Here is a 15,780-nt window from a genome sequence, read left to right on the forward strand (position 1 = left end):
CAAGTTAGTGAATTCAATTCCCCCTTTATTTTACGAGAACTCATTGCGATTACGTGTTTATAACATAAGGGCAAAATTTTCTTGTCACTGTCGAGGTACATCGGAAACCAGTTGGACAAACGGATTGAAAAGCACTCAATTTGCTCGATCACATTTTAGAGCAAAACAAACAGACAAATCAACTTTTTCGTTATGCCCAAAAGAGTACAGATGATTGTTATTTACTTCCACTTGACAATAAAAAAAAAAATCGATTTTCATTCCTGAACAAAGGCACGCCTTTGGCGCGCGGAGCTCCACTAATAGGTGACAATATTTAGCTCTATTTTCTATTTTGTTTTGAAAATAGCATGTTACTATTTCTGCTTGTGAGAGCTTACCATAAATAGGCTTACCAAATTCCCTTGACGCTAACTGTACAACTCTTCATACTAACTAGTAAGCTACGATGGAATGTCATTTAGCCTGAGATGCACTCTGGTCACCCTGTGTTCAGTAAGCTCCCAAAAATGACAATAAAAAACACTTTACCCAAATCCTGTGCCAATAAAGTCTTTGATCATAACTGATTTTTAAAGACATAATTAAACTTTGCACAACTATTGTACTCACAGTAAGGCACATAATTAGCTCAATTATCATTCAAGTACAGAAAATATTGGGGTAATCGGTGGCAGATCTAGACCTTGAGCTAAGGGTGGGGTTTGCTTGCCCTGCTGGCTTTTCCTCCTGCGGTATGGTAGCTTTGAGGTAAATGCAAGCATTGTGATTAGATCTTTCTTGGTTGGGATTTTGCTATGCCGACTAATTCTTCGGAAACGGTCATAAGCTAAGTAATTTTTGTTTTTGAAAAGCCACAAATTCAAGAAACAACCATGGCCCGAGTACCATATGATAAACTACTTTCTAACCAAGCTTGCCCAAGCCATACTGCGGAATATTGCACCATGGTCATTTTTGTATGGACCTCGCTGCGCTCCATCTTTAGTTGCACAATGTTCAACCAATATTCCCCAGTATGGCCCTCCAGCTCGGTTAGTAAGACCTTAATATTTCCAAGTTGTTGCTTGCAGGGATGCGCAGTGGCGTAGTGGTGAGAACACTCGCCTCCCACCAATGTGGCCCGGGTTCGATTCCTCGACTCGGCGTCATATGGGGGTTGAGTTTACTGGTTCTCTACTCTGCACCGAGAGGTTTTCTCCGGGTACTCCGGTTTCCCCTCTCGTCAAAAAACAGCATTTGACTTGATTTGCGTTGATTGTTAATTTCACTTTACAGTTAGTGCTCCAGCGCTAAATCAACTAGACACTTAAATAAAGTCCCCTTTCCTTTTCCTTTTCCTTTCCTTTCCTTTCTTGTATTTTGACTTGCCTTTTGGGTCCTTCAACACACAGCATGAGTCGTATATACTCACCTTTTACTAAATGAGTTCCTTTGCTTTGTTAACAGAATATAAACGAAATGTAAAACAAAGTTATGGATTATAACTATTTCCATGGAAATGGCTTGTATGGCAAAGTCCTGAACAAGAAAGCACCAATCAAAACACTTGGATTTACCTAAAGACCATAGGTCATAGGAGAAAACTGATCAAAAACAGAGGGAAAAAGTTTGTTACTTTAACATCAGCTATGTGTCTGGTTCAAGTCAAAAACGTCGTCCGTGATGTCCTGTAAAAACGATTCTTCCAATTCTTCGATTGAGTCGGCAACCTCAACTCTTGCTGCCATTTTGAAAAGGCCTTTTAGTAGACGCCAGTCTACTGCATCACACCTTTTTGCTCGGACCATCTCGTTTCACCGCCCGGCCTCTTTCCGCCCTGCTCTTTACTGTCGAGAGAAATTAAAGCATGTGGTAGCAAACTAAAATCTCTTGCACATATAATGAGGTTGACCTTTTGTGTAGCTGCGATATACTGCACAATAATATTATAGAAATGAAGGGTGCATGGACACAAACTTGAAGAATCTGAGTTAAATATTTCTGTGGTATTTACCGTCTTGCAATAATATACCAAAATCATATTTAATTGGGGATGGTATTACTGCTTCTCAAGATGTCTTTTTTTTTTTTTTTTTTTTTTTTTTCCTGCTTCAATCATACTTATAGGGACAGCTTGTCGACCATTTAAACCATTAATAAAAACACTTGATATACCCCTTATTAGTTGTTGTAACGGTAAAAATGATCATGATGATGATGTCAACAATTTCAATGAGACCATTGCAATGTGAAACTTTGTTTTTATTTCAATTACTTTTTCATAGCGACTATTCTCCCAGTGGCTTTGTCCATTAGTGGTTTGTCTTTGCTTGCTTCTCTGCTTTTTATTGGATTTACTTACTACAATACGAGAAGAAAGAAGCGTCTTAGAAAGTGGTAAAGTATTTTTCTCTTTTACTGGTAGGAACTAGCTTATGAATTAGAGGAGATACTGTAACAAAAATGTTTTTTTTAGAAATAAAGTAACATAAGATCTAAAAAAACATTGGTGGCATTGCAAAAGTTAGGATACCATGAATCACTGGCATCTTTTTTTTTATTTTCTTTAATTTGGTCATTGCCAGTGGTATATCAAAGGTCCTATAATAGCTGATCTTATGAAAACCAGCTGTCTCGTCAGAAATTCCATGGCAGTACTTTATTTTTCAGAAAATGTAAAAATAGCCCGTCTGTCTCCCAATTTTAAGCAATTTGAAACATACATGCATTGCAACAAAAATCGAAGAAAACGGTGGTTCCATTACTAGGCAGGCCATTGCTGCTTTCCATATCACTGATCCATCAAACACTATTGAAGTGGAGATTATATTATATATTATATGTAGTCGTTTAGTAATATATAATAAGTTGAAGTCTCATCTGCTATTAAAGTGATTCCTTCGTAATTGAAGTTGTCGTAAGATTTTCTTTAAACTTTTCTCAATTGTTCCCTACATTATGGTGACTCGAAATGTGCAATTAAAAAAATTGGTCACCAAGCTGGTTTGCGAGATATAACTTGCTCAAGTTACTCATTTAATCATTGCGCCTTCATCTATCAAGGATTGACAAGTTTATTCCATCGGTTCACGCTACGTTTTGCACGAACAGGAAGCACAACTTTGACGTAATTCTTGAATAACAAAACAGGTGTATTGTACTGTTCAAAAGGAATAATTTAATGTTTGTTTTATGGCACAGGCACACGTCTTGAACAGGCACTGACTACAAATATTCCTAGGGTGCGTGATCTTGAGGAGACAATTTTGTGTCCACAAGCGATGGCCGCGAATATTTTTTCCCTGTAACTTGTTTATCTGACGTAAATTTTTAAGCATTTGTTTACAGCACAAGGAGTAAGATAATAAAATTACGCTAAAAAATGATTGGTCACCAACCTCGTGTAGGAGAAAATAGAAAGGAAACCAAGGTCGACCCCTCGACGACACGTCTCACCGATAGCGCGCTTTGATTTTCACTCTCGGACTGAAATGACACTATAGCATCATCAAGGCTATCACTCGACGTTTGTTTTGCGAGAGTCTAAAAAGTTTCTTGTTTTGCTCCTTACTGCTGTGCTCCGAAAACTGCCATTCTTCTTTTAGCGAGCTTTCCCACACGTTGTGTTATGCGTAGAACAGGATGCGCAGTGCAATACTAGGGAATCACCTTCAAGTACTCGATGGATAAACCAGAGCAGAATGCATTAATTAAGTAGATTTGTGTAGATGAACTACAGTAGTTTAAACACATTCACACATGTATTTGGTAATCTGAGTTTCATGTTTCTTGAACCGAAACAACAACAGAATCATAGGTATCAACGTCAAAGAACGATATGGAAACCCACCAGCTTCCTTTTGACACTCGAATAAAAGAATCAAGATTGCATGTGAGCATTGAAAAACCATCGCGCAGAATGCCTGGACATCATGAATAATTCATAATTACTGAAGCGGCAAATTCGAATGCGAAGAGCCATAAATTAGAGAAGAATGGGTCGAAACTAGGCAACTAGGGTTCACAAAATTCACTTTCCCGAGCCTCAGAAATGATAATTTCAAGATTCACGCACGGCTTCTTGAAAATTAAGGATTAGTCTACAATTTGCACTAAAAAAGATGAAATTGAGAAAGTAGAAGTTTTACGTTTTTCCACGTGAATATACGGACAATTTTGCAAATTTTCGTATGGACAGTAATTTTGGAGAGCAATTTTGGGAAAACTAACATACCTACTAGACTTTCACGCACGGCAAATGGCAGATGAGTCTGTCCTTGAAAAGAATCCGTGGGTACTCTGTGAAAATCCATTTGCCCCATTATTCTGTATTTTTTCAGGATTATGTTATTTTTTATGTGTGGCTACATGAGTTGATGTCTTCTGTAACCTATTCTCTATTTTCAAATTCCCAGTGAGACACCTTTTTTGCCACCCCCTCCCCCCACCTCAAATTTCCCATAAACCATTGTTTTCAAATGCTCTACGCAATATGCAGCGTCCCCAAGAGCATTTGAAAACGGAAACAATAGTTTATGCAAAATGTGGGGGGCAAACGAAGTGTATTACGGGGCATTCAAAAGAAGCGAATAATTATTAGCTTTAAGTTATTAATTACTTTGCTATTTTTTGTGGGAAAATAGAAATACATGACCAATGAACTACAATTTAAGCCAGTTTCAAATGATTTTTGGGTAGCAGTTGCCTGTCCTTGATGCATTATTATCATTATTATTATTTTTTTTTTTTAAGGGGCGAGGGCAACAAATAAAGGCTTTTATGTCCACTTTTGAATGCATCATGCGCAGGGCAATGCTTACTTTAGACCCAAACACAATGTCCAAAAAGGGTATTTGGTGTTAACCTATTGACTCCTGGGGGTTCCCCATTGACGAGCAAAATCGTCTGGCGTTAAACAGAGTAAAATACTTAGTATGGCCGGCTTAGGCAGATTTAGGTGTCAAAGGGTTAATGGGGACTTTCATTCTTTGACACCCCTGGGGGGACCCTGGTGAATAGTCTCTGAGCTGAAAATAATTAATAAATAAAACAAAGATTAAAAAGTGGCAAAAGCTGTTTTCACTTATTTGAAAGCTGTCCTTTTATTCACGAACAAATTAAAGTTAAGTACTAACAGCCATTTTTCGGGGATATGTACCCGTCAGTCTGAGACTCATTTATATGATATTGTGTTTGTCCAGGCCAGAACTTATTTAATATTGCATTCTGAGCTGTTTCCTTGTGGAAATTTAGCTGGGCAGTCACTTTGTTTGTGTTTGGTATTCTCTTTTAGGACTGCAAAGGATATTAAGGTTTTGAATTCCTGTGAAATTCCCCCACCTAGAATAAAATTTTTGGAAGAATTGGGTCAAGGAGCATTTGGGAAGGTACACAAAGCCAGACTGATACATGGATTGGAGTTTTTTGCAAAGACCCCAAAGTGGAGTAAAACAAATTGCAAGGTCAAGATTGTTGCCATCAAACAATTACATGGTGAGTATAAAACGAACGTGTAAAAGATTATGTGGACCAGAATTTTTCCATTTCAATCCTTGACTTATTCTTTGGTTGAGTTGATCAGGTTCACTCAGTTTTCATGCCGGGTACCAGTCCATTTATTAAACTGCATAGACAACCTCATAAGCAACCCACTTGCATACGTCTTTAACAAGTTGACATAACTTTTATTTCCACAAGAAAATGCCACCGAAGAACAAAAGTTAGAATTTCTGGGTGAGATTGAGCTAATGAAGGTGGTGGGAAAACACCAGAATGTGTTGAGTTTTGTGGGTTGTTGGACCACAGCTACTCCACTTCGCCTGATTATTGAGTACATTCCTCATGGAGATTTGCTTCACTGGTTGAGAGCAAAGAGAAGTCAGGTAATTATGTTTGTCAACCATCATTAGTACATTTGTAAGCCAATTTCTAATGAACTTAGTAGGTATTAAGAGGAAAACAAAGAATGTTACAACACTTATTTTGCTTATCAACATTCTTATGAAGGTGAGATTCATTCACATCTTCGAATTTGGTGTTAGCCAATTAAACAAACTACATCTATATGGTTGTGACTCTTTGGGTCAACGAGGACCACAAACCGATTATAATTACAATTATTCTTACATTAATACATAGATTAGAGGTTCTTCCTTTGGAGATGCCCTTGTTACTGAAGGCAATAAGCATTATGCAGGAAGAAAAGAATGCAACACAGCTACACTAGACCAGGTAGGCGTGTGCTTCTATTGTGCCAGTGTGTTAAAACTGGAGCAATATGAACAAGTTTATGTCAACAGGGTACACTAAATTATGGAAAGGTGCAAGTACTATCCGCACAAATAATGTGGCCGCAGCTAAAGCTTATAGATACCAACGCTATATTCTGATTGTGATTCACACAGAAAAGAAAGTTTAACAGTTAATAAAACGTTATTATTATCATTATTATTATTATTATTATTATTATTATTATTATTATTATTATTATTATTATTATTATGCAGTATAAACGTTCGTATGCTAGCTTAGCACATAGCTCAATAGGGCGCAATTGCGTAACCTAAAGGCTGTAAAAATAACCTGAATATATCTAACAAGTTCGTATCTACGTATATCGATCTATATATAAGCGAATTAAAAGGTTAACTTCGATTCTTAAAAAGGTAGAAATGTGAAATGAATCTCTTCAGACCTATTAAAACAATAATATTAAAGCATCTAAGACGATCCTAAATAATTGTTCTGTTGTCTCTGACGGGAGTTAGTATCTGCTTATGTTAACACTTTGAAAGATCTCGCAATGTGCAGACTTTCAGACAAAACGACCTTCTGCATTTTCAACAATACTTCTCTGCCCTTTTTAACTCCTACAAGACTTCGGATGGTGTTCACCAGTTCCTCACTGTATCCTCCTAACACGTCCATTACGAGGTTAAACTGTTTCACTTGATATCCAGGAAACTGCCTCTTCAATTCCAGTCGCAATGGGGCATACTTTTCCGTCTTCTCGCAGCTCTTGATCTCCCTGTTATTCATCCAAGGACAGCTCATCTCCAGCAAGATGACAGATTTTGCTGTGCTATCCACTATTCGGGCATCAATTCTGTTAGCTCTCACCGTCACATGATCTGCATAAACAGGGACATCCCAGAAGGCTTGCGCTCGTATAATTATTATTATTATTATTATTATTATTATTATTATTATTATTATTATTGTTGTTATTATTATTATTATTATTACCGTGTGGTCTAAGATGTTATACCGGTATATTACACTGGGTAGCAAGTCAAATCCCGTGACCTCAGTTATCCAGTACCTCCACAATCTAGTTGTTCTTGATACTTTTCAAAGTCTTTACTTACAGTGCCCAACTCCCCAATCACGATTGGAATGACCTTCCCAGTTTTACACTCCCACATTCGAGCAATTTCATACCACAAATCACTGATTTTTTCAAGCTTTTCCTATTCTTTCTCTTTCACCCTTGAATGTAAAGGGCATGCAATGTCGACCATCTCACATTCTCATGATCTTTTGTGAAAGAATTCCCATGTCAGGTGGAGAGTATTCCATCACCTTATCCGTCTGGAGTGTGCAGTCCCATAAGATTTTTACATCTTCATTTTTCAGCACTTTCTCTACTTTGCGGTCACACCACTTTTCAGAGAAGGGAAAGTTAGCCTTTCTACATAGCTCTAAATGCAGCACTGAGGCTTCTTTGTCATGGCGCCAGTTCTAATGTTTTTTTGTGCCAATTTTGGGCATTCAGATACTTTCCTCTCCTTGTCCGCACATTGTACATTCCCATTTCCGGTCTTCGTGCGGGCACTGGGTCTAAATGGGGCTATAAGAACAAAAAGCGTCATAAAAAAATGTGTTAATTCCGATTTTCTCCAAGTGTGTTAATTGGCAATAAAATATGGCAATCAACTACTAAAGTTTTAGTCTGCAATCGTGAGTAGGTCATATACAACAGCCGGCACAAGGCGTAACAAAAGGGCTAACTCGGTGAAGGGCTTTATGTAGTTCGTTTGTGCAAACATAATTGCATTTCATGAACTTTTGGAAATGATTTTTCATAGAAAACCACTGCTTAAGGATGGGAGAAATACCAGAGAAACAATTTCAAGCAATTTTAGAACGCAGCTGGAAAATAACATCAATAAATTGAGATTAGTAATGAAGATAATCTTTCGCGTACGAGTCATTATTTTGAGCACATGTTTTTTTTTTAAATACCACGATCTACTTAGTGGCCGTCTTCTTCGCGCTGAATAAAAAAAAATTCTAAAAATTCACGGATTCTTTTCTTTAGCCAAATTTGGTGGAAATATTGGTTAACTCAAAGAAAAAAAGGGCCATTCCGTATGAGAATGCAAAAAATGGAACTTTTTACAACGATCTCTGAAGTAAATTGTATTTCATTCAAGAGAATAAACATCAAACCTTACTAATGGATAAAATAGCAGTACTTAAAAGCCTTGTTGTCTCGCAACTTTTTATGTCTTGTCACCGCTACCTTTAAATGTAAAGGCTATTAAGGAATCGTTATTTGTTGTCGTTTAGTAGCATTTGAGAGTAATGATTCCAAGTTCGAGTGAGGCTCAACACTACTGTGAAGTTTTTAAACCCAATTATTCCATCAGGGATCAACCCTAGTATTGGAATTGGGCCCACACAAGGACAGAGAAAAACTCTGACCATGGTAGGATTTCAACCCACGACCTTCTGATTAGATCACCGCTGCTCTACCGACTGAGCTAAAAGGCCCGAACGAGTGCAGGCCGTGGGTATGTGAGATGTTATTCACAAGGACAAATTCGGCTCGGCTCAAGACTAATTTTAGGTAATCGTTAGTTGTTGTCCTTCAGTAGCATTTGAGAATAATTAGGTATAAAAACTTTACAGTAGTGTTAGGCCTCACTCGACCTTGGAATCATTATTCTCAAATTCTACTGAAGGACAACAACTAACGATTACCTAAAATAAGGTTTGGGCTGAGCCGAATTTCTCCTTGTGAATAACATCTCAGATACCCACGGCGTACTCCCGTTCTGGCCTTGTAGCTCAGTCGGTAGAGCAGCGGTGATCTAATCCGAAGGTCGTGGGTTCAAATCCCGCCCTGGTCAGAGTTTTTCTCTGTCCTTGTGTGAGCCCAATTCCAATACTATGGTTGATCCCTGATGGTATAATTGGGTATAAAAACTTTACAATAGTAGACTCGAACTTGGAATCATTGCTATTAAGGAAGTAAACAAACTTTTTTCGCCTTCCTCTGGAATGAAAAAGGAGACAAAATTAAGCGAAACACTATTCGTAATAACTATCCAAACGGGGGCCTTAAAATGATAGATACTGTTTCTCTTAGTAAGTCCTTGAAAGCCACCTGGATAAAAAAAATGGTTGGATGCAGAAAATCGAGGCAAATGGAAACTGTCCTTTGATCTTCATTTATGGGCCTTCGGTGGAAAAACAGTTCTTGCTGGCAACCTTAACGCAATTGACTCCAAAAATATTCTTCAATCTAAAGATAGCTTCATCAGTGACGTTCTAAAAATTTGGGAAGAAATTAATTTCGAAGACCGAATAATTTCAGAGAGTCACTTTCTCAACCAAAGATTGTGGTATAATTTGCTGATTAAAATTGACAACCGCCCCGTTTACTACCCTGAGTTGCATTGTGCAGGTATTACAATGGTGAAACATTTGAAGGACGATTCCAATAATTTTCTTTCTCTCACAGAACTGCAGACTAGATACGGAATAACAGTTTGCCATCTTAATTACTGCGGAACTTTGTCCAGAATTAAACTCTTATGGAATATGGCACAGAAGACGATGAATGTATTAAGTGGCATGATACTTACCCACTAGCTTTTAAGTGCAGTACAAGCACAAGACCTCTCGAATTCCAGCTCAAGATATTGCACAGACGAATAGCAACTAAAGAATTCTTAGTTAAAGTAGGCCTACAAGACGACCCAAACTGCTCATTTGGCAAAGATGAAACAGAAAAACGTAGTCACCTCTTTTGGTCCTGTTCCAAAGTGACCACTTTTTGGACCTTCTTTAATACAACGCACGCTTTATTTTGTCTCATATTATTCCAGAAAACTACCAATTCAATCTTCTTATAGCATTAGGTTTGATGCCAGACTCCTCCAAAAATCATTGTCAAATAGTTTTTGCCTCCTTTTAGCAAGACATTATATCTGCATTTGTAAAAACAATGAAACGCTACCAAAGGTAGAAGGCTTTTTCAGATATCTTAAGTCGATCTATCTATTTGAACAAAAGGCTGCGGGCACCTTACAAAGGAAGTGGGAATTACTCAAAACTTTAATTTAGAAAACCCCTCTTTTTTCTGGCTTCTTCTATTATGATAAGTCCCTAAACCTATAAATCCTCCACTGCCTTTTCACAACAAATGAATGAAGAGGGTAGTTTCTAAAGAAACTGTGGTGCTGCGTCGGTGGGGAAGTAGTGTACAAAAATTTGGTTTTATCAACGGAGTTGATAATGTAAATTGGCCACCGTACAGAGATTCTAAAGGCTCACGTTTCGAGCGCTAGCCCTTCGTCAGAGCGAATCGAGGAATTATGGGTTACGTGTAGTTTTTATAGTAGAGTAGGAGCTAAGCTATTGGTGGTAACATGGCAACGTGAAAAATAGGAATATATTAGTTAAATGAAAAGCGTTCGTTAATACCGTGAGGATTAAGGGTGCCGATTTGGAAGATGAATTTTTGTTCTAGATTCTTGCGGCTTTCCGTCGTACCTAGATGTAGGGAAAGGCCGCAGATAGCTATGTGTTTTTTGGAGTGGTTAGGGAGATTAAAATGACGAGCGACTGGCTTAGATACATCTTTGACATTCTTCTCAACATCGCGAAGGTGTTCGCGGAATCGGTCACCTAGTCGTCTACCTGTCTCGCCAATGTGTAATATATTGCATAACGTACAGGTTATGCAATAAATGACATTTGCGGAGGTACATGTGAAACGATCGGTGATCTTAACAGTTCGCTTAGGTCCCGATATCTTGCTAGTGTTAACAATGAAAAGACAAGTTTTGCATCGTGAGCGCGGGCATTTGAAAGTGCCGGGTTGCTCGTTAGTTTTGAACGCGCTTCTAACTAAAAAGTTGCCTACATTTTTGTCGAGTTTGAATGAAATAAGTGGAGGTTGCGAAAAGATTCTACCAGTCTCGGGATCATTTTGGAGTAATTTAAAATTATTAAGAATGATGCTTATGAGGATGGAAAGTGAGGGTGAATGGATTTCTGTTATTCTTATCTTTTTGTGACATCTTTAGTGATGACTGTCGATCAAATTGTTGGGCGCGATGACGGCCCACTTTGATCACAGAGACAGGATGGCCACGTTTTTCGAAGAACTGGCACATCTCCTCTGATTTGCTGGAAAAATCGGAGTCATCACTACATAGACGTCGAAGTCTAAGAAATTGAGAATAAGGAATGGAGTTCTTGACATGTGATGGATGTGATGACGAATACAACAAATAACTGTGAGAATCTGTAGGTTTGTAGGAAAGCCAATGAAGTTTCCGAAATTTCCCAGGTATATTTAAGAGCCGGATGAAAAGAGTTGACGGAGGTTATAAAATGATCGAGTTCTTCTCTGCTGGATGAAATAGCAAACTATTTAAAATAACTATTGAAAATAGCAACAGCCTTGCAAACGACAGCCTTTAAACCATAATGCTTTGATTTCCTTTTCTGTATAGGAAGTAATGTATACTGTTTTACTGTAAATATGTAAATATGTCTATCCTGTAAGTGTTGTTTGTATTTTGTGTGTGTGCGGAAAAAAAAGTTATAGCGCCGCTCACGGCGTCTGTTGAAAGGGTCTGTTGAAAGGCATGGAGTCACAAGCCAAGCAACGTGTCGCGATGAGCTGAATAGCGGTTGTTTTACTGGTTGAATAAGGCCAAAGGTATCACGGAAAACCAACTTTGATTAACGGTGATTTAATCGACAATATTCAAACGTTAACTGAAACACAATGTAATCAATAAACTAATCACTAAGTGCTATAGAAAAGAAAATGTCTCTCTCTGTTACGAGCCTAGGAAGGTCTATCAGGCCGGCTCTTATCTCCGATTTCCGTTGCATGAAGCGCAGTAAATTTTAATTTTTTTTTGCTGATGGCAAAATATTTTATTCTCGATCGACCGTCCTGGAAACTTGCACGCTTGGAGTGCACGCTTAAACTTGTCATGAAAAGAAGTTGCGAAGGAACTTGAAAATGATTAGCATGTCAGCCCAGAAGCCAATGTTTCTCGATTGCCTTATAGTTTCTTCAATCTTTCTGGGTTTGCTAGTAGCCACATGTCTTCTCAGGGGGCTATTTACCCGAGATTTCTACCATGGCACTACAACGATATACAATACCAAAACAATATCGTGCACTGTTAGAGCTACATATTACGCAAAGACAACTTGAATCTCCTGGAAGACAACACGCAGCTCAGTTGACAATATGAAATAAATTGCTGTGTTACTTCACTACCACGCGTAAGCAATGCGTGGACAGAGCGCAAAAACCGCTGATTGGCTAGAGAATAATGACGTAAAATGGCTTTTTTCGCGTAACTGCGCCTGCGCTAACTCTAAAGATTCGAAGTGATCGAGACAGTGATCGATCGAAGTGGAGAATAACACTCTAGCATTTGTCAAATTTTGTGGAAAGTTAGACGACTCATACCTTGGGTGCCAGAGGAATTTTTCTTTCAAGGTCGGAGAGAACACTCAGCGATTCGAAATCAACGGTCGAGGACACACGATTGATTACTTCGCAAGTCTGCATGTCAAGTAGCAATGCGTCCTCTTGTATCATTTTGTTGGTTTTGGCTGCTGTGAATTTTCTTGACATGGGGTGTTGGTCTGCCCCCAGATTATTTAAAAATCTTACAGAAACCAGCGAACTGGCAACGAAATTCTTCTTTGTTCTTGGGAACTACAGGAGCAACTTGGTCTTGATGGACGAAAGGTTTTTGCTTTTGAAAATAAGTTTGGCTGGCCGTTGTACGTTATTGAGAACTGTAACGTGGTCATACAACTTTGATCGTATAAAATCGTCCACTGGGTTTCTTGCTGCAGATGAACTGTGAGTGAACTTCAGCCACAAAGTTGAATTTTCTTAACACCTGGGATTTACAATTTCCACGTCACGTAACCTTGACTGTTAAATGCCATTGATCTGTGCGAGGTTTTTGTTGCTGTTCCTCGCAAATATTTTTGCAGATACCATTCCAGGAAATCTGCATCAAAGCGTCTTCCACTCAGTGTTTGGCAATATTGTCCTGATCAGTTGTGGAACAGCCCAGAAAAGTACATTACTGTAACAGAGTAACCATATTGGTCAACTTTTTCACATTTATAAATGTAAGTAACACTAAAAATTAGTATGAACACCAAATAATAATTAACAATTATTATTCGCGGAAGGCAAGGTGAATATCAGTTAATAAAAACCGAGATGAAGTTGAGGTTTTTATTCACCAACATTCATAGAGTCTGAGGGAATATCGGAAACAATAATTTAAATTTGCCTGACAATACATGTAGAAGCAACTCAATTTCTTAGTAAATGATGCCATCATGCAAATCGCCTATTACATAGTTGATTATTTGAATAATACACATTTTCTTTAAAACAATTAATTTATTCGTCTGTCACCCCAACAAAACAGCTTGTGGCTATTTTGAAAAACCGCTTAGGTGATTATCACGTAATAATAATAATCATCTCAATGACAACCAATCGGCGCAGAGAACTTTCAGTAATTCTACTAATAAGCATATAATTCCTTTTGCACAAGACAATAATGAACAATAATATTATTATAATTCCATGAGTTCATGTTGATATGAGATCAACCACTCAATCATATCCATTGATTATTGTTTTATTAAATTTTCATTTGATTCTTAACACTTGGACAAATTTAAAGCCAATCAGTTTCCAGCGTGGTAACACTTGATGCAATCAGTTTCCGTATTATGTCATACTGTATAAGAGCTGTTAACTGAGAGTGAGTGAACAAATCAGAAAGCTAAAAACACAGTATCCGTGGTTCAAAATTTCATAATGTAAGGTATTATCTTTTCCCTTGTGCTTACACTGTCATTATTCACTTTCTGTGTAATGGTTTTATCATTGTTTTTGTTTGTAGGAAATGGTAGCCATACCTGATTTATGAAGAAACTGAAGTTGTGCAGTAGTACAGCAACCTACTTTTACTCTCTGCAGATTAGCTTTCTTGGTTCACGGAAAACCCTTTTCATTATTGTAAATGCATTGTGGCATGGAAGATATTCTCAAACAGGTCTGGAGAATGTTTACCACCAAAATTTCCCATTTTGTCTGGATCATATAAGTTCTTTCCTCCTTTTGTTTAGTGGTTGACTAGTGACTTGTGAAATTGTATGGTGCACAAGAGAGCTAAATGCAGTGTCTCCTTTAGTTGTAAAATTTATATTATAGGAACACAAATAATATTGTCATTGTTGTTGAGTAATGTTAGGATTTAGTACTGCCAGTGGTATTACAAGTGTCTCTTTTGAGTGGATTCCCCAATTTTCTGCTAACTTGACCCAAACAGATATATATAGGTGGAGACCAAATTCGGGAAAATGAAAGAAAAAATACTAAACATACATCAGTTGATTATTACAATACACTATTTGTTTTGTTCAATATTATTTGCTTTAGAAAGAAAATTAAGGACCATAAGAATTTAGTCTGTGATAAGGAAAAGTTTGTTCTGACTAAAACCTACATGTATATTGGAAATTTGGGCATTTGGGGTGCTTTTTCACAGGGTTACATGTGCATGGTATTAATTTTTATGTCAGTCCAATATTTTTCTTGAAAATTGTGTTTTCTCTATAACTTTGTCCTTTTTTGTGAAGCATGACATTTTCTTCTCTTAATTCAACATTTGATTTGTGTTGCTGATCTTGTTTTTCCAGCAAAAGTGTGTTATGTTGAATAATAATTATTTTTTTGTTATATAACTGTTTTTGCCCCTAGCAGCGCATGCTCTCATTGGTTACTTCAAGGTCACATGACATCTACAGTAACAAATTAACACTTTTGCCGTTCAAAAGTCTCTGAGCGGGCAACAGTGCAAAATCTATGACGTCAGAGGGTAACAGTGCACTGTTGCCCGCAAATGTTGACCGACGACCACCGTTGCTGTTCCCATTGCATGTTTTCCTATTTGTGCTATATAACAAATCACTTAATGACTGGTCTCTCAGGAAACAGTTCATTTTGTTTCCCTCGTCTGTGCCTCAGGGGAACATTGGAAATTTTTAGGGAAACAAAATGAACTGTTTCTGTTTCCTTAACACGCCCTTTGCAAAGAGTCCCATAAACTTGAAAAAGCACACAATCCCCCAGCAGTCAGATGTGACAGTTGACATATTTTATTTTTAGTTGCACAAAACATAGCAATGAACGTTGTTAAAGGGAAAAAAATAACAGGGTTTGTTGTCAATATTTGCCGCTGTTTTAAATATAACAGGCAGGCGCTCTGTCGCCTTGGCTTATAAAGCGAGAAAAACATTGTATTACATGAACAATGTCGACAAGATATTAACTCGAAGTTAAAAACATACATGTACGTTATATGCATTTCAGGACAACTTACGACCCCCAAACCTCACAAACTATATCGAGTGACGTGAAAGTATAAGGCACTGGACTTCGCTTTTCTGTGTAAAATCAGTTACAACTGTGAAGACGAACACTAGCGGTAAAAAAAC

General features: G+C 37.7%; 1 protein-coding gene and 1 long non-coding RNA gene across 2 annotated transcripts in view; both read left to right on the forward strand.

Annotated features, from left to right (window-relative positions):
* Positions 1-6,291, forward strand: part of LOC138023280 (cell adhesion molecule DSCAML1-like) — a 58,571-nt gene extending 52,280 nt beyond the window's left edge. Inside the window, exons 11-14 of the mRNA XM_068870296.1 lie at positions 2,268-2,379; positions 5,276-5,475; positions 5,680-5,864; positions 6,121-6,291. Of these exons, the coding sequence (XP_068726397.1) occupies positions 2,268-2,379; positions 5,276-5,475; positions 5,680-5,864; positions 6,121-6,291 (668 nt within the window). The remainder of the gene's footprint in view (positions 1-2,267; positions 2,380-5,275; positions 5,476-5,679; positions 5,865-6,120) is intronic.
* A 6,334-nt stretch (positions 6,292-12,625) lies between these two features.
* Positions 12,626-14,579, forward strand: LOC138024228 (uncharacterized). The gene is made up of 2 exons (XR_011126928.1): positions 12,626-13,392; positions 14,184-14,579. It is a non-coding gene; the product is annotated as an uncharacterized lncRNA (long non-coding RNA).
* The last annotated feature ends 1,201 nt before the right edge of the window (positions 14,580-15,780 follow it).

The sequence above is a fragment of the Montipora capricornis genome, chromosome 11 (assembly GCF_036669925.1).
Source record: "Montipora capricornis isolate CH-2021 chromosome 11, ASM3666992v2, whole genome shotgun sequence".
Lineage (NCBI taxonomy): Eukaryota > Metazoa > Cnidaria > Anthozoa > Scleractinia > Acroporidae > Montipora > Montipora capricornis.